The sequence below is a fragment of the Hetaerina americana genome, unplaced genomic scaffold (genome assembly GCF_022747635.1).
Source record: "Hetaerina americana unplaced genomic scaffold, ioHetAmer1.1.p SCAF_8, whole genome shotgun sequence".
NCBI lineage: Eukaryota > Metazoa > Arthropoda > Insecta > Odonata > Calopterygidae > Hetaerina > Hetaerina americana.
Window position 1 is genome coordinate 64,402,618 of NW_027287427.1, and position 23,455 is coordinate 64,426,072.

General features: G+C 34.9%; 1 protein-coding gene across 2 annotated transcripts in view; it reads left to right on the forward strand.

Moving 5' to 3' along the window:
• Positions 1 to 22,186, forward strand: part of LOC139697584 (transient-receptor-potential-like protein) — a 42,916-nt gene extending 20,730 nt beyond the window's left edge. For both annotated transcript variants that reach the window (XM_071596352.1, XM_071596353.1), the window contains 11 exons: positions 2,547 to 2,717; positions 6,309 to 6,543; positions 7,108 to 7,260; positions 8,839 to 9,094; positions 9,372 to 9,505; positions 9,846 to 9,969; positions 10,427 to 10,622; positions 13,291 to 13,458; positions 17,097 to 17,322; positions 18,427 to 18,643; positions 19,329 to 22,186. In XM_071596352.1, coding sequence (XP_071452453.1) covers positions 2,547 to 2,717; positions 6,309 to 6,543; positions 7,108 to 7,260; positions 8,839 to 9,094; positions 9,372 to 9,505; positions 9,846 to 9,969; positions 10,427 to 10,622; positions 13,291 to 13,458; positions 17,097 to 17,322; positions 18,427 to 18,643; positions 19,329 to 20,325 — 2,877 coding nt within the window. In that variant the 3' untranslated portion in view covers positions 20,326 to 22,186. The remainder of the gene's footprint in view (positions 1 to 2,546; positions 2,718 to 6,308; positions 6,544 to 7,107; positions 7,261 to 8,838; positions 9,095 to 9,371; positions 9,506 to 9,845; positions 9,970 to 10,426; positions 10,623 to 13,290; positions 13,459 to 17,096; positions 17,323 to 18,426; positions 18,644 to 19,328) is intronic.
• Positions 22,187 to 23,455: the final 1,269 nt, after the last annotated feature.

Genomic DNA, 23,455 nt, shown 5'->3' on the forward strand with positions numbered 1-23,455 from the left:
ACTCCTTACAAGGTTCAATATTAACAATGGATAAGTTGTTAATACGTCTTCCTCAGGTGCAGTTTACATTTCATATACAACGTGAGCTTATAATTCCGCCGCTAATTGAAGGGCTAAATATCCAATCCTAGTTCAAAAATTTGGTATTACCGTCGCTTGCCCTTAAGTTAACTTTCTTCGTGCAAAATACTGGGTACCAGATATTTTTAAAAAATGGCGACGCAAAATTGTAAAAGAAACCGATTACTCTATCCCAAATCTCACGCGCAATGTAACGGTTACTTCTTGTAACGGGTGAGACAGCTCTTTCATGAGAGATGCTAGCGAATTAAATACGGTCACCTTAATGAAACATATGGACAGATCCTGTCCACCGGAGTAATTTTATCATAGGTACTCACTCTATGCGTTCATGTTCTCATATAAATAAACCATATCGGTGAGAGATTGACCCTTTTATGAAAACATAATTTTGACAATTTTTATTATTTTATATTGGCATCAATGAGACTTCATTTGAAGATATTTAAAATTTTAACCATGCAACTGAAAATAAGAAAGACATATGTGGCAATTATTAAACGATAAAATTATCAATTTATTAATCATTTTAAAAAATTATCATTCGGTCATTATTTGAAAGTCTCTCAAACGCTGATAAGAAGCAAACACTTTAAAATTTCCATTATAGCCTTTTGTATTAAACACGTGAATTCACAATGCAGAAGAGTCTTTACATCCGTTCACTTTCATTTATTTTCCATGATCTCATGCCTGTGATTTGATCGCCCCTCCTGCCTCCTTCCCAACCTCCTCTGATCATTTCCCCGACTTTTTCTTTGCTTTGAAACCACTATTCACAACGAATGCAGAAATAATTTGAACTCATATGCAGTGTTTGGGAAACCTTAGGAGCGATGATATGAATTGGACTGGATTGAAACTTGAATATCCCAATTTGCGATCGTGCGGAATTCTGTTCAGTAACTGCAATTCACTTTTCTCCATCAATGCGAATACACACGATTAACATTGTTTAATACCGGAAATTAGATTGAATAGGTTCAAAAAAATTAATCCAGAGTGAATTCCTATTCATCAATGCATTCATTACTTACTAGTGAACTTTACTGAACACAAACTGGAGACGGGAAGTTTTTCTCAAAGACATCAACTTCGGCGCACTTGAAGAGAATGCTTCAATACTGATACGCAATTCGAGTAAAAGAAGCATTTAATGGCATTCAAAAAATCAATCCTCAAATCCAAAAGTATTTTCAAAGGTAAGAAATTGTGTAAACGGTTTTATTTAATAATATTATTACGCTAATTAAATTATACGGATATTATCTGATTAAACTATAGACATCCTACTTCCCGAATTACTAATAAGCGAATACAAAAAACTGAATTCTATTCTTTAAAACTCATATACTCATGGAAGACTTGATCAAGAAACATTAACTCTGGCAAGTCATTATTCTGCTTTAATGCTTGAATTAAAAAAAATTGAAATCACAACTATCATCCTATTGATGATAAGTATATCTATGTTAAAAGCCATTTTTTGTGTTATGTAGATACCAAAATGGCGCAGTATGGCAACCTTTCTACATAAACAAATATGGATAAGAGCTAATTTCATTTCTGTGATTTCACCATTTCACGAATATACCGATGACTTTCCAAGTTTACAAGATTGGAAATCACACCGGTGTCGTGTCATCAGGGTATTTGGACTGAACCCATATAATTAAACAGTTCCCTCATAATGCGACTTAAAGCGTTGATGTTTTTTTAATTATAAATTCGTCACCTACTCCGGACTACATGTAACTGTAGGAGATATGTAGCGGGCAGAAGTCAAATAATTAAACTTCAAATGATTCCCATGCAAATGCTATTATCTTAAAATTAAGATCTGTAAAGACCTTAATTTTAATCCTTAATCAAGGTTTTCAAATGTCTTTCTAAGTGTTTCAAACACTAAATATATTCCTTTTGCTGTAACTGCTATTAAACTCTTCTTGTGTAGTGAGTAACCTTATAGCTACATCGTATAGTTAAAAAGATGCAAGTATGTGGGCGTACTAGCTTCCGACCCGAAGGGCATGGGTTTGAACCCCGATGGTGGCAGAATATATCAGAGGTATCACAATCCCTATTTGGGTAATACGTGGAGAGTACTTCAATTGGAGCACGCCGTCCATCGAGTGGGACGTTACTTTGTAAATCCCTTGGCGCCTTTCGTTAGAGGAGACTAATATCGGCACTAGGTTTTTCTCCACTCTTCTCCCATTCTCCGGAAATTCTACCTCCCTCTACAAATTACCCATTTATCTCCAACAACCCAAGTAGCCGCAGCTGTCTCCCGCATCTAATAATAACTACTGTAAGTACTTTTTTGTAAAAACCTCCAATGATTTTCGAGAGTCAATTAAAAATAGTGAAACCGATTATGTGCATAGAGTTCATTACTCATAAGTCGAAAAAAGTATGTTTTACCATGGTTCTATGGTGATTTTTTATTAAATTTTATATTACAGGATCTTCGAAGACAGTGCCAAAAATTAGCTGTCGATCTTTTACAACACACTAGGAGCTCAACCGAGCTCGCAATTGTCCTCAACCACGACCCAGACAGCCCACCCTATGAAGACGGAGAGCATATGAAACTAGCCCGCCTGGAACTCGCCATTTCTTATAAGCAAAAGAAGGTGATCTGAAGTAATTTTTAATCAATCGACAGTTTATCAATTATGTCTAGTCGATCAGTTACCCCTAAATAAAATATTCTCGAACAATCATTTGTACCAACCAATTTACATAAAAATTCCATTAGGAAGCGGGAAAAATGAAGGGAATACAGATGATCTATCTTCTAATGACACAAACGAGGTAGATCCCAATGCTAGGATTAGGTATTTGGAATTAAAGTTTTTTTAAAACGCTATCAAAGTAATTAATATACAAGTCCAGGAAATATATCGCGGGGATATTGCCAGTCGCTAAAATTCTATTATTTCACCTGCTCTGTTAACTGCAATTCCAAATGCCTTTTAATCTTTCAAGCACTTAAAATCATTCATTCTTATCACATTTGGATGCATCTTGCATGATATTTGCAAAAGTTTCCAAAATTTGAAATTTAAAAATTAAAATGGCATAATTATTAAAACACATTACCAGCCTTATGATTTGCTAATTATACACCTGCAAATATTAGCTAAAAATTAAAAAGTTCTTGGCATGAAAAGAGGCTTAGGTGATTTACCTGCTTACAATGTATGGTAAGCAAATAAAGAAACAGAGGAATTACTAGTCATCCTTATCACCTCCAGAGAGATTCTGACCTACTCATGTCTATTCTCCCTTGAAATATTCGTTGAATGCTTAAGACACGTATGATACTATATTTATCAATTATTAATACGCAAAATAATTCAGTGATAAAATTTATAACTACTGCATATTTGAAAATTTTGAAATGTAAACGAAAAAAAGACCTAAATAGAAGCCAACTACGTATTTGTTAGCTTGGTATATAACCTGTCGGTGAAATTGACCGACTATTTGGAAAAAAACGTACATTTTAATTTCTTGTCGCAGGTTTGTCAGTTCTCTTTAGAAAAAAACACTGGTTTCTGCGGCATATTTGAGGAAATTAATGGTTACGTTGCACTCGGGTTAACCCAGGTACATCTAGTGCACCAGCCAATGGCCATACATTTCCATATTTTCTTTTTTACGACAAACGAAACAAGGTTAACAGTGCAATTAATCTTAAACAAAACAACTTGCTTGATGGAAATGAAATATTAACAATTCGATATCATATACGAATAATTTATTACCGCCAGGTTACCAAGCGAAGTAATTCAGCGAAGAAGGCTGAGGCAAAACAAATGTAGTGAATTTGGGCATCAAATCAAGCATAATGTTTTTGCGCATCTCCGAATATATTTTATAACAGTATGAACGAGTAAAATTTTATAAAACAAATAACGCGGATAAAATCTCGAACTTAAATGTACGAGGGTCATCCGGAAAGTAGTACCCGTTCGTGAAATAAAGACACAAAAGTAAATATTAACAAACATAAAAAATTTTATTTGAAAGAGGATACTTTAAACTACTTCTCAATATAATCTCCAAGCAAATTAAGGCATTTGTCATAACGTGTGACAAGTTTCTGTATTCCTGCTGCATAGTCCTTCGCCGCCAGCTCATTGAGATACGCGAGGGACCCATCTTGCACAAATTTTTGCATAATGCAGATGGTGTTTAACAATTTCATGAACAATTGTTCGAGAAACATTGGGAAAATGCTCACAGATGTCATCAATTGTGACGCGCCGATCGTTCCTCACGAATTCGTCAACTGAGCTCACCAGTTGGTCTGTAATGACAGACGGTCTCCCCGAACGCTCATCGTCGTGTGTGTTCCCCCTCCCCATGTTGAAGTTGCGACACCACCGCCGAACAGACGACTCGTCCATTACATTGTCTCCATACACCTCCTTTAATTGGCGATGAATATCACATGGGCGAACGTTTCTTGCATTGAGGAATTTAATCACTGCCCTCACTTCACAACTGGCGGCGTTCTCAATTTTTTTAAACATTGTAAACAATCACAGAAACAACACAGGCAATGCTAGCGCCACGCAACTTGGCTCAGAGAAGGCAGACAAGCCACTGAAGCTATCTGACCTCGTCCAGCGGCTACTCGCGTCGTCAGCACTTCATGCGGCACGAACGGGTACTACTTTCCGGATGACCCTCGTATTTATCCATCAAAATAAGTTCTGTCGGAACGGTTGTTTCTATCCTGTAGTGTATGCAACGTGTGAGTCTTTCGCGTTTTCAGGAGAAGCCTAAAGTCGCGGATATTAAATTAAGAGTGCTACAGACGCGTCAAATCGAGATGAGATACAGGGAGGTAGTTAAACGATTACTTAGAAACAATAAAGATTTCACTTACCAAGGAAATTTAATGTTTAAATGTACAAAAAGTTCCAGGTGATTAATTATAAAATAATATCGAAGAGTATGGAGAGAAAGAGAGGACTAGTTTGCCTTTAGGAGAGAAATATGAAAGAAAGAAATAAAGAGAAAATGTTGGAGAGAGCCGGCGATGTATGGCAGTAATGTCATATATGTATGTGTATATATATATATATATATATATATATATATATATATATATATATATATATATATATATATATATATATATATATATGCAAAAGGAGGAAGGAAATTATGGCATGTACAAATAGGAAAAGTACAGGAACAGGTAAAACAGTTAAAGTATCTCGGAAGTATTTTGAACCGAAATGGTCAAAGTGATAGGGACATGAGGAAAAGAAATGCGTTAGGCAAAGAAGCTTTCACAAGGAGGAGGAAACCGATGATAGGGACATTTACTAAGGATGTTAAGAAAAGTCTCGCTAAAACTTTTACATGGGGCGTGGTTTTGTACGGGACGGAAAAATAGTCATTGAAGCATGATGATGGGCGCAGATTGGAGGCTTTTGAAATGTTGGTGTTGAGGAGTATGGAAAAGGAGGGGACTGAAAGGAAAACATGAGGCTAATTGAAAAGAGAGGAACGTGTCTCCTAACCTGAAGATGCCTGTAAGATGACCAGAGAGAATGTCTTCAAAAGCAAACAATGCAACGCGGAGGATCACCCGCTACTTAAAAATCTCTTCATAGTTTGCCGAGAAAAAATACTTCAAACAAACAATCGGAAACATCGTTTAGCAAATACTATGATTCCATTCGAAAATATTGACATACGCATCTTATTAATTATCCACCTCATTCCACGAAAGCCGGAAGACGATATCATAATGTCCTAAAGATATTACATAATAGGTTGTAAACGTGTAATATTTTGAACCGCGATTCCAAGCTGTGTCATAGCATCCCCGTTTCCGTTAGTTAGATAGCATTTGAAATTAATACATAGACAATCCTTCGGTAACTGTAAGGATCTAGCAAGATTAAAACAAAATTGCAAAATCTTACCTGCCCGGGATCTCCTATAAAAAAAACCAGTTATATTTACGTGCGCATCTTTATATTCCGACTATACTTATACTTTTAAGGCAAACCGAGTCTCATTAAACTGCAATGATTCTACTAGTCTATATTACATCCCACGTAGACTGCTTACAATTCGCTGACAAATTGATGTTTCAGCTGTCAAGTTTCAAAATAATTGATTCGTTCTAAAAGTTCAAAGGCGGGAAAAGTACGTGAATATAAATATGAAATGAAACCTTGCTTCTTTCTCCTCAGTTTGTTGCTCACCAGAACATCCAACAACTCCTGGCATCCATCTGGTATGACGGTCTTCCCGGCTTTCGACGAAAACCAATGTTGGAGCAGGGCCTGGAGATCGCTCGCATAGCCCTTCTGTTCCCTTTCTACTGTGTGCTCTACATGGTTGCCCCCAACACCGCCAAAGGGAAACTTATGCGAAAGCCATTCATGAAGTTCTTGATTCACGCTTCTTCTTATCTCTTCTTTCTACGTAAGTGAACCTCATATCGATGTGTCTTCTAAGAGAAAGTGAAAAAATTCAATGAAAATATAATGTCAGGTTCGGAAGTATATACAAAAAATAACACTGATTTTTTCATTAACATTTGTCAAGTTTTTCAATAGGACCCATATTAGTTTTTTGATTGAGCAAGCAATCGTTTGATGGGTGTTTCAGATTCGACCAAACAAATGCTACATCATGAATTTTAATATCATCTTCAAAAATGTACTTACACTAAGGGTAGCTTCAGGAAAAAATTATATTTTTAGAGGCTTAATGGCCACTTTCACAAATTTATTAACCACAACCTGTTTATGGTTTCAAGCGAAATTAATTCCAATGTTATCTGGAAAAAATATTTTTACTCAGCCCAACGCAAACTCCTGAGCCTTAATTCCGACTTGACTACATGAATTCCCCACAATGTCCACTTGAATTTTCCAGGATTTAACTCAGCTTATGATCTCCAAAATGTTGAAAGAACTTGACAGAATAATTTGCTTTGGAAAGAATTTCAACAAGAGTGTCCTCATTTTCCATCGAACTTTTCAGTGCTGCTGGTGCTGGTGACACAGAGGTTTGAAATTCGCATCATACAGTTGTTTGGAACAGAAGGCATGAGATCACGACTGGATGAACAACTCCAGCGGCAAAGAGGAAACGGCCCTACGATTCTTGAATGCGTCGTCTTCTTCTATGTCATCGGTTAGTGCAAATTACCAATTCAATTGTTTATCACATAAAAATTAGACGGATATAAGTTATAAGTTTTTGTAAAATCAATTTTGAAGAGACAAAACCCGTAATTTTCCACTTATAAGTGGACAGTTGCAAGAGTTATCGTCTCTGTATTATGGAACAGTTCCACCACATCACACCTGAATCTATAATTTATATCAATTTTGTACTTTAATACAGGGTGCAGCAACATAACTTCCTTTTTAAAGGGGATTTGTTTTATAATAAAGGAAGTTATGTTGCCGCACTCTGTATTTTGATAAGTGATTTAGTCAATGGCTATACAATTATAAATTCAAAATCAAGAAAGTTTAAGCAAACAGAAAGAGAATTGTCAACATTCTCTCCAGAATTTAGCGAATAAGTCTACAAGTTTTATTATGGTATGATATGCTTAAATAATTAATAAAATCATATATTAAAAGTAATTTCAATATCATATATTTAAGGCCCTACCCTTAGGTAAGATTGGAATAAGAATGAAAGTATTCTGGAAGCTGATTTAAAGTAGCTATTATCTTCACCATTCTTAAATGTAACCGATGACTTATATCAACGCATGATAAAGATATAGGCAGTCATAAAGATTACAGTAACTTTTGAAAGCATTAGATGATCAGTGTGAGAGTATAGTAAGATAGATGAATCTTAAATAAATGAAAATAATGAATTCTAAAAAAGTGTGAGTAATCATTTAAGCATGAAAGTATTGATAACAGTTAGTGGATGGGACAATCCATTTGGAAAGTTTTTCAACAAAACTGTTCATAGAAGTACAGACAGTAAGATATAATTTTTTTTTTATTTTTCAAAAGAGTGCTATAAAAGAGGAGAACTAACAACTCGAATCACAAATAGATTCCTTAAGAAAATATTGGTGAAGGATTTGATGTGGAATGTATTGGTGCCTGGTCCAGAAACTTGGTCTTTGTTGAAATATGATGAGCATAGATTAGTGGTATTTGAGGTGCACACTGAAGGATGGAGAAAATATGCTAGATATAGGATAGACTAGTGCAGCTAAAGGAGTTCTGGACTCATCTGAGGCAAAGAGAACGTCATTTGGAGAAATACAAAGATGGCTGAAAAGAGTGAAGAAATATTGAAAAGTGGTGAAATTTTTAAGGCTGTTGATACTAAAGGCTGTTAAAGGCAGGGATATTATGACGTATTAAGGTAGACAAGGAAAATAATAAGACATCATGGGTATAAAAATGAGTGGAAGAAGGAAATGTGTGTGAGGAAGTGTGAGGGAATAGTTATTTATGCAGTGAATAATTCATTTGAAAGATCATAATGAAAACATATTATTTTTACAGAAATGTAGTTTAAGCCTATATAAAATTACTTTTAATAACCTCCCAAGGTACAAAATGCACAGATTTTGGGATAGTTATTCGAATATTTATTGTGGCATTAACTATCATGTTTCTATGAAACGTTAATGCAATTAAATGCTTTGTTAAATACTTAAAAAAATTATTTTGATTCAAACACAAGTCTGCTGTGTCCAATTACTCAATATAAGGATTTACATTATTGCAGGATTTATATGGGAAGAAATAATGGAGATAGTGCAAGATGGAATAAAGAAGTACCTAAGAGATTTATGGAATTTTATTGATTTCTCTCGTAATTCTCTGTACGTCGGTGTGTTCTTCCTGCGGGTTGTTGCCTATGTACAGCAGAATAAAGAGATATCACTGAATCCCTCTACAGCATATGTGCCTCGAGAGCAATGGGATGATTTTGACCCTCAGCTTGTGGCAGAAGGTTTATTTGCTGCTGCCAATGTTCTGAGGTAAACATTTTTAAAAATAAGACATTATAATAGATATATAATGTTTATTACTTCCTTTATTATGAGGAAATAGTTATGAAAACTATTCAATCATTATTTCATAATCTTAGTGCATTGTTTTCCATGAAATGGTTTAGCTCACTTTGTCATTTTCCAATTTATTCAATAACAAATAAATTACAATTAAATAGGTATATAATTGTGGCAATCGATAAAAATTAGTATCAACTTAATGGTCCCTTAAACTTTTTCTTACTATGTTTCTTATCTCTTTCAGTGCTCTTAAATTGGTCCACCTGTTCTCAGTGAATCCACACCTAGGGCCCTTGCAAATCTCTTTGGGACGCATGATAATTGATATAATTAAATTCCTTGTCATTTACAGCTTGGTACTCTTTGCTTTTGCATGCGGTAAGTAATGTCAGAACATTTAAAAATAATGGGCCATCACCTAAGCCATAAAAATATTGAACAGCATGATGTCCTGATTGGCTACTTATTTTTCCTGTACTCAGGAAGCTGCTGCCTCAAATTATATTTCTTTTCATCTCACATTAAGGCATTTTCCCTGCCGTTATTTTCATCTCAATTCGTATTGAATTTATTCTTTTTAATGGTAGCATAGGCAAACTACCACTCATATTGGAATGCAAAGATGATAACATTTTTTTTTCTCAGAATGTTTTTATTTCAATAAGCTTGAGTTATGCACATGGCTTTCTTAAAAATACACTTGCTTACATTTTTTTAGGTTTGAACCAACTCCTCTGGTATTTTGCTGAGTTGGAACGTCAGAAATGCTATTCACTTCCTGGAGGGCTTCCGGACTGGGACAACAAAGGTGACTCATGCTTAAAATGGCGGCGGTTTGGAAAGTAAGTAAAAAACCTTGAATGTTAAATACGAGTAGCCAATAGACATTGTAATGTTGGCTCAAAGGCATTTAAAAGATTTTTTCTTGAAAACAAATTGATTTTCAACCATCAAATATTACACCTTTCAATTAAGCATCATTTTGTAATATAAAAAGATCAATTTTCCATTCGATGCAACAGCATTGTAATGTAAACTAACGTACAGATAAAAAATTTTTAAATTGACACTAACATTTTGTCCCTACATACTAGTGTATACGATGATTGAAATTAATTATTGATCTTCAAAAATACTGCATCTAATGCTTTCATTAAACAATTGATTTGATGTGGTTCATTATAATTTTAGATGGTAACTTTAATGAAAGTTTTATTCCAACAATTTTTCCACAAAAGTACACATTAATTTCAAAATGTGCCTTTCAATTTTTTTACAAAAGTGTTTATCACATTTCAGTCTTTTTGAATCATCCCAATCACTGTTCTGGGCAAGTTTTGGTATGGTTGGCCTAGAGGACTTCCAGCTACAAGGAATAAAGACGTACACACGGTTCTGGGGACTGTTAATGTTTGGTTCGTACTCGGTGATCAATGTGATCGTTCTCCTGAACCTGCTCATCGCCATGATGTCTAATTCTTATGCTGCTATTGTGGTGAGCATATCCATCCAAAAATGTGCCACTGAATTGTGAATTTTTGATACACTTATATTTAATCAGTGCTACAATTTAATGATAACCTTATTCGTTTGATTTGTTTGAGCGTTTACATGATAAGTGGCACTTTTCCAAAATGACTAAAGCCTAACATCAAAATGCAAAGTAGATTAACTCAGAGTACTATAAAATATACTTATCTTCAATGTAACTGGAGTATTAACATTTCTTATTCATGAATTCTACCTTAATTTTATAGGCTTTACCTAAGAGTTCTATCCAGAAATAAATATATATATAAACATATATGTATATGTGTGTGTATGTGTGTACATATATTTCACATACATAAATATATACGAGTATACACCCACACACACACAAGGTCTGTCCAGAAAGGATCCAGCAACGCAGTATTTTCAGAAAAATTGCCTACCTAGAACAATTTGGCCTTAGACTCCTTCGAAGTACTCCTCTTAGGACCTCACACTTATTATTGCATCTCTTCCACTTTTCAAAGCAATCAACTACCTCCTTTTTCAGAATGGTCATCAGTTACCTCATCGAATTCTCTTTAATCTCATCAACCTTAGGGGTTAGGAGTTAGAAGAGACTCCATAGTCTCAATCTCGCCCCAAAATAAAGATCACCATCTAACTATCAACGCCAAGAATTTTGAGCTGCAGTTGCCGAGAACTTGCTCAAAGGCTCAAACTATGACCCAGGTTTACTAAATAAGGGTCATAACAGGAGATGAGTCATGAGTTTATAGTTATGACACTGAAACAAAAGCCCAGTCTTCCCAACAGTTGGCTAACAATACGGAGAATATGATAAAGCAGCTGATGACCATTCAGAAAAAAGACTGGCGATTAGTTTCAAAAGTGGAAGAGACGCTAAGATGTGTTGTGAGGTCCCAAGGGGAGTACATACTTCAAAGGGGACTAACACCTCATCAATCTAGGTGTGATACTTTTACTCAACATGTTGCATGGCTGGATACTTTCTCAATAGACCTCATATTATGCCAATTTTACATTTTCTTTTCCAGTCCATAATTTACAGCCATTATAACTTGAATTCTTGGCCTTTCCAAATATATAACAATAATATCCTATTTCAGAGCCTGATTGATTCCAATATGCTCCCCCTGCATAAAGCAATTAACTTGGCTGTTTCAAAAAGTTGACTTTTTAAAATGAAAATAAAGATAAAATCTCCAAATATCATTTTGTAAACGATTGGGAGATTTACAGCTTAACTTAATTGTAACGAGCATGATCATAACAATTCTATGATAATTTGAATATGGTCAAAAGGCTTTCTAATGGCTTTTCCTCCTACATGACTTCTTCCTCCCACATTCCTGACAACAGAAACTTTCAACCATTTAAAATATATTTTCAGCCAACATTCACAATGATTTTGAAATAGCATTAATAAGCATGTACATCAATAATTATTCTCATTACCACCTATGCATAGCTATATATTTGTGAATACATTTGTGTGTGTAAGAGAGGGAAAGAAAAATAAGCAGTGAGTAAAAGTATGTGTAACATAATTCTGTATATATACCTGATGAATATAACAACTATTGGCTATTACAATTTGGTATCTAACCTTTGTATAACTGAGTTTGGCTGTAGCCAGCTTCAAGCATCTAAAACCTCTGGGAATAATTCAAATGGATTGGTGGCATCCCAGTTGAATTTACTAATTCGGATGGATTTATCCCACTATTTGTCAATAATTTCTTGACTACTGAAAAATGGCTTCCTTGGCTACTGAAGGAAGATTTCTAAAGGTCCCCATATGCTCCCACTTTTGATGGTAGTTTCATCTTTATACATATTTCTTGTTCAATTAGTAGACATCTACTGAAAGATAGGCACTCAGGTATTTAACATATTATGCAGACCCATTAAATTTCTGTAGACGTAGTGGTATCAGTTGATACATGTTCCACTCATTTGTACTTATAATTATTTTTCATAAATAACCAGGTTTTCTCCTATTTTACTCTGTTCAGATCCACTGATACATGTGATAACCCCATAAAGCCACAAAATCTTTAAACTGAATGAATAAACTAATATAAATAAAAATTTGGCCATGTGCAGTAACCATAAGAGCATGAAACAAGGTTTCATTAAATAGAAGAGATATGTGGTTCAAAATTCAATATAAATTATAGTGATAGTTTGATAGTTAATTTAGCAGCAAAGGTACTGAGGTCTGTGCACTTCTGTGAGTCTTCCTGAAATAATTATCCCAAATTTGTAAACATAACAGTTTCAGGTTTAACTTTGTGGAATTCCTTCATGGTCGTGAAATATTAAATCTTTATGGTGGAAATGTTAAGTTTCTTTCTACCCTCATCTCAAATTTATTTCAAAATTTTGGAGATCGAAATCATAATCTTATTCTTAAGGCATTAACAGCACACTCTCCCTGCCTCAGTTGTCTAATTAATACACCCATAAACTATAAAGGTATTGGTATACTGGATAATATTCAGTCTATCTAGTGTAATTTACAAGAAACTGCACATATGTTTAAAATATTTTGCATTACCTGGGAAATATACGAATTCCTTTAAAGCATTAATACCTGACAAAATGAATAAGCATGTAAAGCATAATCAATTTCCATGACTTTCTAGGAACATGCTGACACTGAATGGAAGTTTGCTCGCACTAAATTGTGGATGAGCTACTTTGAAGAGAGCGCAACATTACCAACTCCATTCAACATCATCCCGACTCCAAAACATTTCATGAAATGGTTTGGTCTAAGAAAGAAGGATAAGCTGAGAAGGATGTCCTCCAAGGTTAGTCAACAGCACATCATCATCCATCAAACCATTTTGAGCAAGGGTCACAACTCGCAGTCCAAGGATCAGATGCATACCAAAAAGATGTTCAGTATGGCCTACTGGGTGCTTAATGACACTTCCCTGGAATAACAGTAGACAGGGGAATATTAACCCCATTTGCCGCCCTACGCTATAGTCAATGTCTGCCGCCCCCTTAAGGAATTAATTTTCTACATTTTCACATTAATAAAAAGAATGTATCCAATATGATGCGAACCAAATTCAATGTGTCCACAAGGTCCTCGTGCCTAACAACAGGCACTAGCAAAAAAAGGAATAGCAAGATAATTCCCAAGACAATGACTAATGTAAACACAGGATTCGCGCTCCTGGTGGCCTATGGTGGAACCTTTTTTCTGAAAAAGAAAACGCACAGGATTTTGAATCAATATGTTTGCATTAAAAAAATTGAAAAAATTGATGAAATAAAAATTCCGGGACTTGTGCTGCCCCCTGGGAGCTGCCGCCCTACGCCATGGCATAGTTGGCGTACTGGTAAATACGCCCCAGATAGTGGACCACTCTTGAATAACTATATCAAGAACATTATATGGGCATTTGATCAGCCAGCACTTCAAAACTTACAAGACCAGTCCAAGGATAAGAGTAGTCACCAAAATCTGATCTAGAGCTAGATATTATCAATGCCTTGAAGTATGTTGGTTATTTAGGAAAAAATCTTTCGTACAAGCATTTATACCCCTCCTTCAGCATTACAAACATTTGAACCCCTCTTCATTTTAACTTTCTTAAAAATGGGTTATTTAGCTAATGATCATTCATTTTTCAAAAGTATTATAAAATTTTTGTTAGCAAGAATTACTCAAATTACTCGCAGCAAGCACTTCATATACATATTCGAAAACTTCTGTAATTTTTCATATATACAATACATCAAGATAAAACTGTGCTTTAAACTGATAAATTCAGAAATGAATGTATTCGAAGCTCTAGGTGTGTCAAATTACTGGATGATGCTTAATTCTTGTAGTCTTTTGCCTCAAAACTGGAAATTGATTGAATAAACAAGGGGACTGGAGGTTAAAAATTTTAACTGCTCCAATAAGAGGCATAAAACCATACTTCTTGAAATAGAATGAAACAGGATTATGTACTTTATTTTTGAGTTTTTAGGGCATAATATGCTTTACCATCACGTCAAAGTCAATGAAGACCAACAATTATGTAACGTAAGGTAGTTCGATCAAAGGAGGTGTGATCCCTATTTAGTTTTCAGTGACTTTGGTAGATACAAATGCTGACACAGGGACATAAACCACCTAAGTTAGAAAACGTTATATTCACTTTTGCTAACCAATTCAACAATCATGATGAAACCACAAACGAAAGCTTATATCCCTGCTCCCCAATCTGAATTCTCAACAATAATGTTGAATGAATACTTTCCATGAATTCAATATCGGTTATTGCCATCCTAAGCATACTACCTCTATAAACACCAAGGTTGCAGAGGGCAGCAATGTTTCCTAACTCATACTAGAGCCTCTGCAAAAGATAGAAATAGAGCCAAATGTGGAGTCAATGCAACTGCATGGAAAGGAATAGCAAAAGTAATGTTCTGAATTATGAGCATGTGATGTGCTGTATGTTTAAAAGTTAACATACTTCTTTTGTGAAGTCCATGGATAAATAACTCTATTCCTTGTCCTTCTTCACCACCTCTAAAACTCAAATTTTTATAGCATTGGATTTATGATAAAAATAATTTTTAGAAACATAAAACGAAAATTGACTGGTAACATGTGTATTTAAGTTTAAATTTGATCAAGGACAAACACAAAACCCATCCCCCTTGAAGATAATACCCCTAAAAACAAGATTCGACCCTGTGCTTCAAAATTGGCAAAAACAAAATAGAACCAAACAATGCACCGCCGTGTTACAAAGTCGAAAAACATGCTTCACGCGGAGGCACATCTTTCTGCTCAGACTGCTTGGAGCAAAGTGATAACCAGCTGCGTTGGAAGGGCAGACCCCCCTATCACATTTACCAACTGGTTTTACCATGCTGCCATGGATAGTCTTGTCACAATAAATTCATGAACATTACTTTCATAATGTACCATGTATCAACATCTCAGTTCATTAGTTTCATCTTAGTTCCTAATGCAATATATCTGAAAACATTTCACTTCAAATTTTTCCATGATATACTTCCAGTTATATTGCACATTTAGTTATTAGGCATCTCAGGAATTGTTCTTTATGATAGCTTGCATAAAATGCCAGAGGTTAAATTGCTTAAAATTCACTACGAAAATAGATGTCTAAAAATAATTATCAAAAACAAAAATTCTTGATTCTAATTTTCTTAAAGTCATCATTTTCCAAATACAGAACCAAATCCTTTGAAGAAACAATATAAGGCTTGCTTTTTAAGAATTGATGTATTTCATGGTGCATATTGCAAACTAATGCTGCAGACTAGAGTAGCAGGTATTTATTTTCATTTCTGTTTGTCTCCGAAGTTTTATCCTATTCGTACCAAATTTCACGGCTATTTCATTTTCCTTCTGACTAATCTGAAACGGAAGCCGTTTCCAAAGAAATACTATCCTCATGAAAAATGGCTCTAGTGGAAGTTGAGAAACATTAAATTAAAAAAGAAAGACTTGGGGATATTTTTCACATTCTAAAATTTAGCACCCTCCCCATGAACTACAACCCTAATGTGGTGGAAAACATGGAATATTTTGATGCACCCTAGAGTTGTATTGGCATTACCGATGGCATAAACCAGAACTGAAGGAGGTAATCGCAATCACTACAAATCAGAATTCAATTGATGAAAAAAGGATGAAATTTCCAGGATTGTTGGCTGCAGGTAAAAAATGCCTTTGAAAAATATTTCATTCAGGCATGAGTGAGATTTGTAATTTTATAAACATGAACACTTGGAAGAAATAACATTTAAAAACTTGAAATGCATATATATGAATATAGCGCAAGCTAGGGCACTATGTAAGTGTAAAGGTATTTGACATTAATAAGTTGTTGATAATTTCAATAGATTATTTGTGACGCTTCAATCAAATGATTAATTGATACAAATAGTAGTATTTAGGGGAGGCGACCGACAGCTGAGGTCATTTGTGCCATAGGGGATGGACAGGATAGGATGAAGGGTGGAGAGAAACCCAGCATCGACATTAGCCTACTCTTTACGAAAGGCACCAAGGGGTCCGCAGCTTAACATCCCATCCGACGGACGACGTACTCACTCAAAGTGCCCTCCACAAGGCACCTTTAGTAGGGATCGAGATACCTCTGAAAAATGTTCAACACTGCCGGGATTTGAACCCGGGCCCTCTGGGTGGGAAGCCAGTACGATAGCCACCACACCACCTCGATCCCCTTAATTGATATAAATGAAGAAGTTGGCTAATCAAGTTAAGATGGTCAAACCATTACCAATGTTTCCAACCATCTTAAACAAGATATGATGGTTGAATTTCACATCTCCCCAAAAGTAAAATCAATAGTTTTTCCATCACTTAATTAGTGCTCATGTAACATATAATCAATGAACTGTAAATTCATGGAATTATTTCAATTTACTAATACTTTTACAGCGAAAGGAGCGACATGAGAAGGAGAGAGATTACCGATACACTGCAGTGATGCGGTCACTTGTCTGGCGCTATATTTCCTCCATGCACAGAAAGTTGGACGAGAATCCAGTCACCGAGGATGATATCAATGAGGTCAAGGGAGAGATCTCAACAATGAGATATGAAATGCTAGAAGTCTTTGAGCGAAATGGAATGGATGTATCCTCTGCTGATAAGAGGAAAGATAGTGAGTACATTATAATTTTCAAAGGAAAACATTCACACTAAGTTTTCATTATAAAAGATTAAATAGTTCAAAAGGCAAATATAGCCAGGAATTTCTTACATTTCAAATTCAAATAACATTAGGCTAAGAGGAAAATGATAAAAAATATACTAAAATAATAACTTTTAAAAAATTTTTCATGTTAAAACGATGTATTTCCCACTAAGATCAGCCAACCCTGATGTTGAACATTTATGTATTTATTAGTATATCCAAATTACAAAAACCGCAGTTCATACAGAAATTACCACAGAAATACTTGATGCTGGCGTATTAGCTATGTTTCAATTATAAATCGGTTGTCGGTGGAAAAAAAACAAAAAATTCATCATTATTTCCACTGCTCTATTTCTATTGTCAAAGAGTGAGAACAAATTTATGAGTCTAAGCCTGTACTCAAATGATATTATTGTACTTTATAGAAAATACATAACTTAGATATCTATATGCTTGTCTAAGGAGTTCTTTAGGTTGGCACTTAGGTCCTCCATTAAATATTTAATATCTTTTAATGTAACAGAAAACAAATTTTTCATATAAGTAATTAAGCTTTCCATTATGTAGCATTATATTCAAACTTGGATACTACAGAACTTTGCTCACAGAGACTAATAAAAATATTAGACACTCCAGAAAAATTTTAAACTGTTAATTGCTAAAATAATTTAAGCAACAAAACAGGTGAAATAGAAATTACGCTCGATTTGTTTACACATTAGAAGCACTCTATATTAAATTACATAGGAAAAATTACAGTAATTATTTATGGATGATTGGCATTCACTTAACATTCAACTCCCATAGACGCATCCAAAAATTAAATTTCAAGTTTGCTAAATGCAATTAAACAAGGGAATAACACTAGAAAAGCTAATATGGGTATTAATACAAATAGGCTCACAATCATACTTGTATTGAAAAATAAGAAAATCCTGAACAACATAAAAGTTATCTTTTCTAAGAGATTCTAGCATGAGAATGTTAAACAATGTTAACACATATTTACAACTAAAGTCACATTTCACAAAAGAGAGATTGGAAAAAATGTTTGCTCTTTTATTTTAGCTACTGTGCTAGGTAAGAAAATGAAGATGTGGGAAAGACGACTAATGAAGGACTTCCAAGTGGCCCCAGTGGTCAGTGAGGACATGTTAGAAGAACTAGAGGCCACACCACCAGCTAATGAGGAGCCTCTGGTCAAATGGAGGAGATTAGCCAAAATTGCTGTGGCCAGGTCCAGCTCCTTTAAGTGGGGGCAAGTGGTCAGAGATGTCTGCATGTCGTAAGTATATCTTAATAATGCATTCTTAATTCATGAAATTGAAAATTATTTGTAACCAAAGTGGTGCCAAAAATTTATCTAAAATCTGCAAATGTAAACTCCTCCACATATATCCTGAGAATTGGTTAAGTTATAGGCAATTGATTTTGTCCTACAATTAGGACATAAAATGAGGAATTAGTTAAAGCACTAAAATCCAAATTATTATCTAATAAAATACCACATTCATGGTCAGTTCTATTCTTCAATATTCATCCATCATAGGCTTGACATTGATCGATATGGTAATGTATGCTGAAAAATTTATTTCTTAATAGCTTCACTGCATAAATAAAAATTTGATATCCACACATTCACTAAAATGTACCGCTCAAATTAAAATACAAATGGATAGTGTTCCTATCCTTGGTGATATATATATATATATATATATATATATATATATATATATATATATATATATATATATATATATATATATACATATATATATATACATATATATATATATATATATATATATATATATATATATATACCGACCTTCGGGTTGATTACTGTGTTTATGGTTTTATATATATATATAAACACATATTTATATGATATGAGTGTGTGTCTGGGTGTGTAATATACAATATATATATATATATATTCTTGAACTGTAGCACATCCTCTTATCTTTTAGTTCACAGATTGGAAGGTGCAGTAGCAGGGAATCATTCAAGAAGCAACAAAATCTCCAGCTTGCAATGGAAGAGGCTAAGAAAATTGTAGCTGCAACTCCCAAGTGTGGAGGCTCTCCCAGCATAACACCCATTCCACTACCTGATACAACAGGGACCAGTATCATAAACCTCCTGAATGATATCAAGGAAGAAGACATTAGCAGAGGCAATACACCAACTCCAACACCATGGAAGCCACATAATACATCTGGAAGTAATTTAGGACTACTGAGTGTGGTGAGTGCAACCCAGACATCAAGGCCAGTAACACCAAACAATGTAAGCGAAATGAAGAAAAGCAAAAACCCTGCACCTAAAAAACCTGAAACCAACAAGAATTACCCAGCATCACCCATTCATGCACCGAAAGCAAGTGGCCAAGAGAGCATGCAAAAAAGCAGTCATGCCAAAGGATCATCAGAAATAATCCTCCAGCCATCAAATGTGGCAGCCAGCTCTAAAGTCAAGGAAAGTGTAGGAAAGCCAACTGCATCCAAGGTTGAAGAGGCATTTGAGAAGAATGCAGACGATCCAAATGCCATAACTGTGCGAAGGGATTGCTCTTCTGCTCCAAAGGTGATCAAGCGCAAGGGTTTGGCCTCTCTTCCACCCCAAACAGCACCAGAAGGCGAGCAATCAGTTCCATCTCTCCCACCACCCCCTTCATCGTTGAAGAGAAATGCTAACCGCAACATAGAGGAAGGAATTGCAATCCCAAGGCCTACTTCACCAATCCCGACCTTGGAAGTGACATTGGCTTCAGCAAGTATCACCCCTGCATCAACACCAGCAGTAACACCTCGGTCAATTCATTCCTCAAAACTGAACCAGCAACATCAACAAGAGCCACAATCTGTGGGTTCCACTGACCGACTGATTCAAAGTGGCAGTTCAGTGCCAGGAAGGGTCGAAGATGTGAAAACCATAAAAAGACAGCCAAAAGGTGGCTGGCTATAAATAATATAATGCTATGAAACTCTCTGCCAATTGGATAATGATGTGTTTACCTCTAATTATAATATAAGGCCAAGATGAAGGCTGAAGTTTAAGTACATTTGATGTAATTGTGGGTTTGAAATTTTAAAATTTACTAAGGTATTGAAACTATCAAATCCAACCACAGTCATGTGTTAAAATGTACCAACTCAGGTAAATGATTTCTGTAACATTCAAATTGCTATTTGATGTCCAATTATTTCACACTTCCTAACACCTATGATTACTTCTATTATGTCTTGTCAAGATATGAAGAAACATGGTATGTTATGCTTCGACAATGATTAGTACAGAGGTAGATAATTTTTACTACTCTAATTATTAAATAAATGTGGTCTCATAGATCCAAAGTTGCTTTGCCTTGTATTTATTTTTTATCAACTGACAAAAAAATAATGGCTGAAAATTTATCCAGAATGGTCACACAAAAAGAAGTTGTACCACTTGAATTTATCTCACGGTGGGAACACCAGCTCTTCACTCCCTTTGTGCCCAGTATTCATGACTGCCTCTCAATATCAAATTAATTTTCTTTAAGCTAAAAAGATAAATACCAATTAACTATGCAAAAACAACATAGCTGTCCCTCATTTTCCATGGAAAATAAATATGCAAGCCCTTGATCACACAAAACACCACCCCTATCAATCGAAATTCTGGATGATAATGAACAATGACAAGGAAAAAGGGGCTAAATGCTACATTCATGTTTACGTTAAATAATTGTAAGCAACAAGATGGCATAAATAATTTTGAAGCTTGAGTTTGTACATAATAACTTAAGAGTTTAACTCCATGACCATATCAATTATGAGTAAACTAAGCTGCAGACAGCAAAAGACAAATACTTGGATCCCACTAGGCTGCATTTAGAACTGTCCTTTGAAATAAAGGAAACCTGTTCATTGATTAGAATATGGCTCAATTATTCCATTGCCTCCCTTGATTTTTCTGCAGATGCCTTTAATTTTTCATAACAACCAGTTCATTAAGCCATTTCTTGAGCTATTCCCAACAAAAAAATATTTTCTGAATGTTAGTCTGGAGACTAGTACTTTTACAGATAATTTAAACGCATGAATTTTAGTGAAAATAATAAAATAAATGCTGTGTAAAGCCAATAATGAATGTCCAATTAAAAATTGAAAATACTTTTCAACCGCAAAACTACAGTGAGTTGAAATACTAATAACTAGCTCTGCCTAAATTCTAAAACCTTTCCAAATCCAGCATAGGTCGGCTACATTCACTAATGAACTTGTGCACACCAAAAAGTAGTTTTCATCATGATGTAATCACAAACATAAGTAATTGGGCTGAAGTTAAAATATGATTTCATTTCATTTTTCCAGATGAGTAGAGGAACTTTAAAAGTGAAAATACTGTTTCAAATATATTTTCATCAAATGTATTTAAAGTTTTCCTTGAGAAATATAATTAGCTTCTCAAGCTCCTTTAAGCTAAACAGCATACTTTGCATTAAGTTTTCAAATATTATCGTTGCATTCACTATTTTATCATTATATTCATTAATACCAAATATTTAGTTTAATTTTTCATAATAATTACTAAACTCTATAAGTTTATGCTGCATAATGCATGGATTCAATAAAGTTTGACAGTGCAAACTAAACTTTTCTAGAATTATTCCTGAATTACACTCAAAATCATCTCTTTCTGCCCTACCCAAGGTATAAGGTATTAAGTTACCTGATTTGAATTCTAATGCCTTACCATTGTTACTATTACTGATCATCAACTATGTACCTAGCATCTGAAACTGAGGATAATAAAATACAAGATATCCAAGGTGTTTATCTATTTTGCTGTAGAATAATTTTAACAACGGATATTGAATCAAGTGTAAAGACTGAAGATTTTTAAACTACAAGACATAATTCTTGATGTGATTCAAGATTTCACAGATTTACTTGAGCATATGATTGAGAGTTTAGGTTGAAATGTGTCCAGTTAAATGGAGTCTCTCACTTACACCGATGGGGCCATTTTAAACAATTTCTTAACAATACTGAATTTATCTTCATCGTTAATCATATTAAATATTTATGGTGATATTCAAAAATTTCTAATTAGTATAGTTACCATAAATAAAATATTTGTTTTTCAACCTACCACTTTTCTGACACCTTAACATATAAACTGACATGAGAGAAGCAGTGAGAATGTCAGTAAGTGGGGCACAAGATAAAATACAGGAACTTGAACAAAAAGGATCAAGTGGGAACTGTGAGTTCAGCGATATATATACAAGAAAGCTGAGGTTAGCATAATTTGACCACACAGGTTTACGTACAAAGACGTATTCTTCAAAATTTTACTTGTGTAATAATTATTTATATATAAAACCATAAACACAATAATCCACTCGAAGGTCGGTTTCATAGGTGATGGTAGAGTTCATCAAGTACTAAGCCAGATGGCTAGTGAAATTCACACATCAGATCAAGGGGCCAGTTCCTTTCCCTGTGCCTGTTAAAGACTGTCCAGGATGATCTGGTTCCCCAAAAATAACATAGCTTGGATGAAACTGAGGGCACCCCAAGGGACTTGCCCAGGAATAGAACCCAAGCCCTCTGGTCCAATGATCTACCCCTGGCCTACCACGACCCATATAACCTGTACATATAAATGAATTGGGAAAAACTAATGAGTATATTGAAGAAAATATGAATAGATTGGAGGGACAGAAGGCAAATCCGCATATCTCAGACTGCTCAGGTGCGAGTAGGGAACTGGGAGTCCAGATGGGCAATGTTAGGAAGAGGTGTAAGGCAGGGTTGCCCATTATCACGGTTGCTGTTCAACCCGTATGTAGATAAAATGATTAAAGAGGAATGGGAAGAACTAGAGGTAGGAGTGAAAGTGGGCGGGGAATTCGTAAAATCAGTTCCGTTAGCTGATGACCAAGCTTTAGTTTGCCAGTCAGCCAAGGGGTTGCAGGCATTGCTTAGTGAATTGGAAATTCAGTGCGACAGGTATGAGATGAGAATCAATATTAATAAAACAAAGGTTATGCGATTTTCTAGAAAGAAAAAGGCTAAGCTAAACATTAAAATAGGAGGGCAAAAAC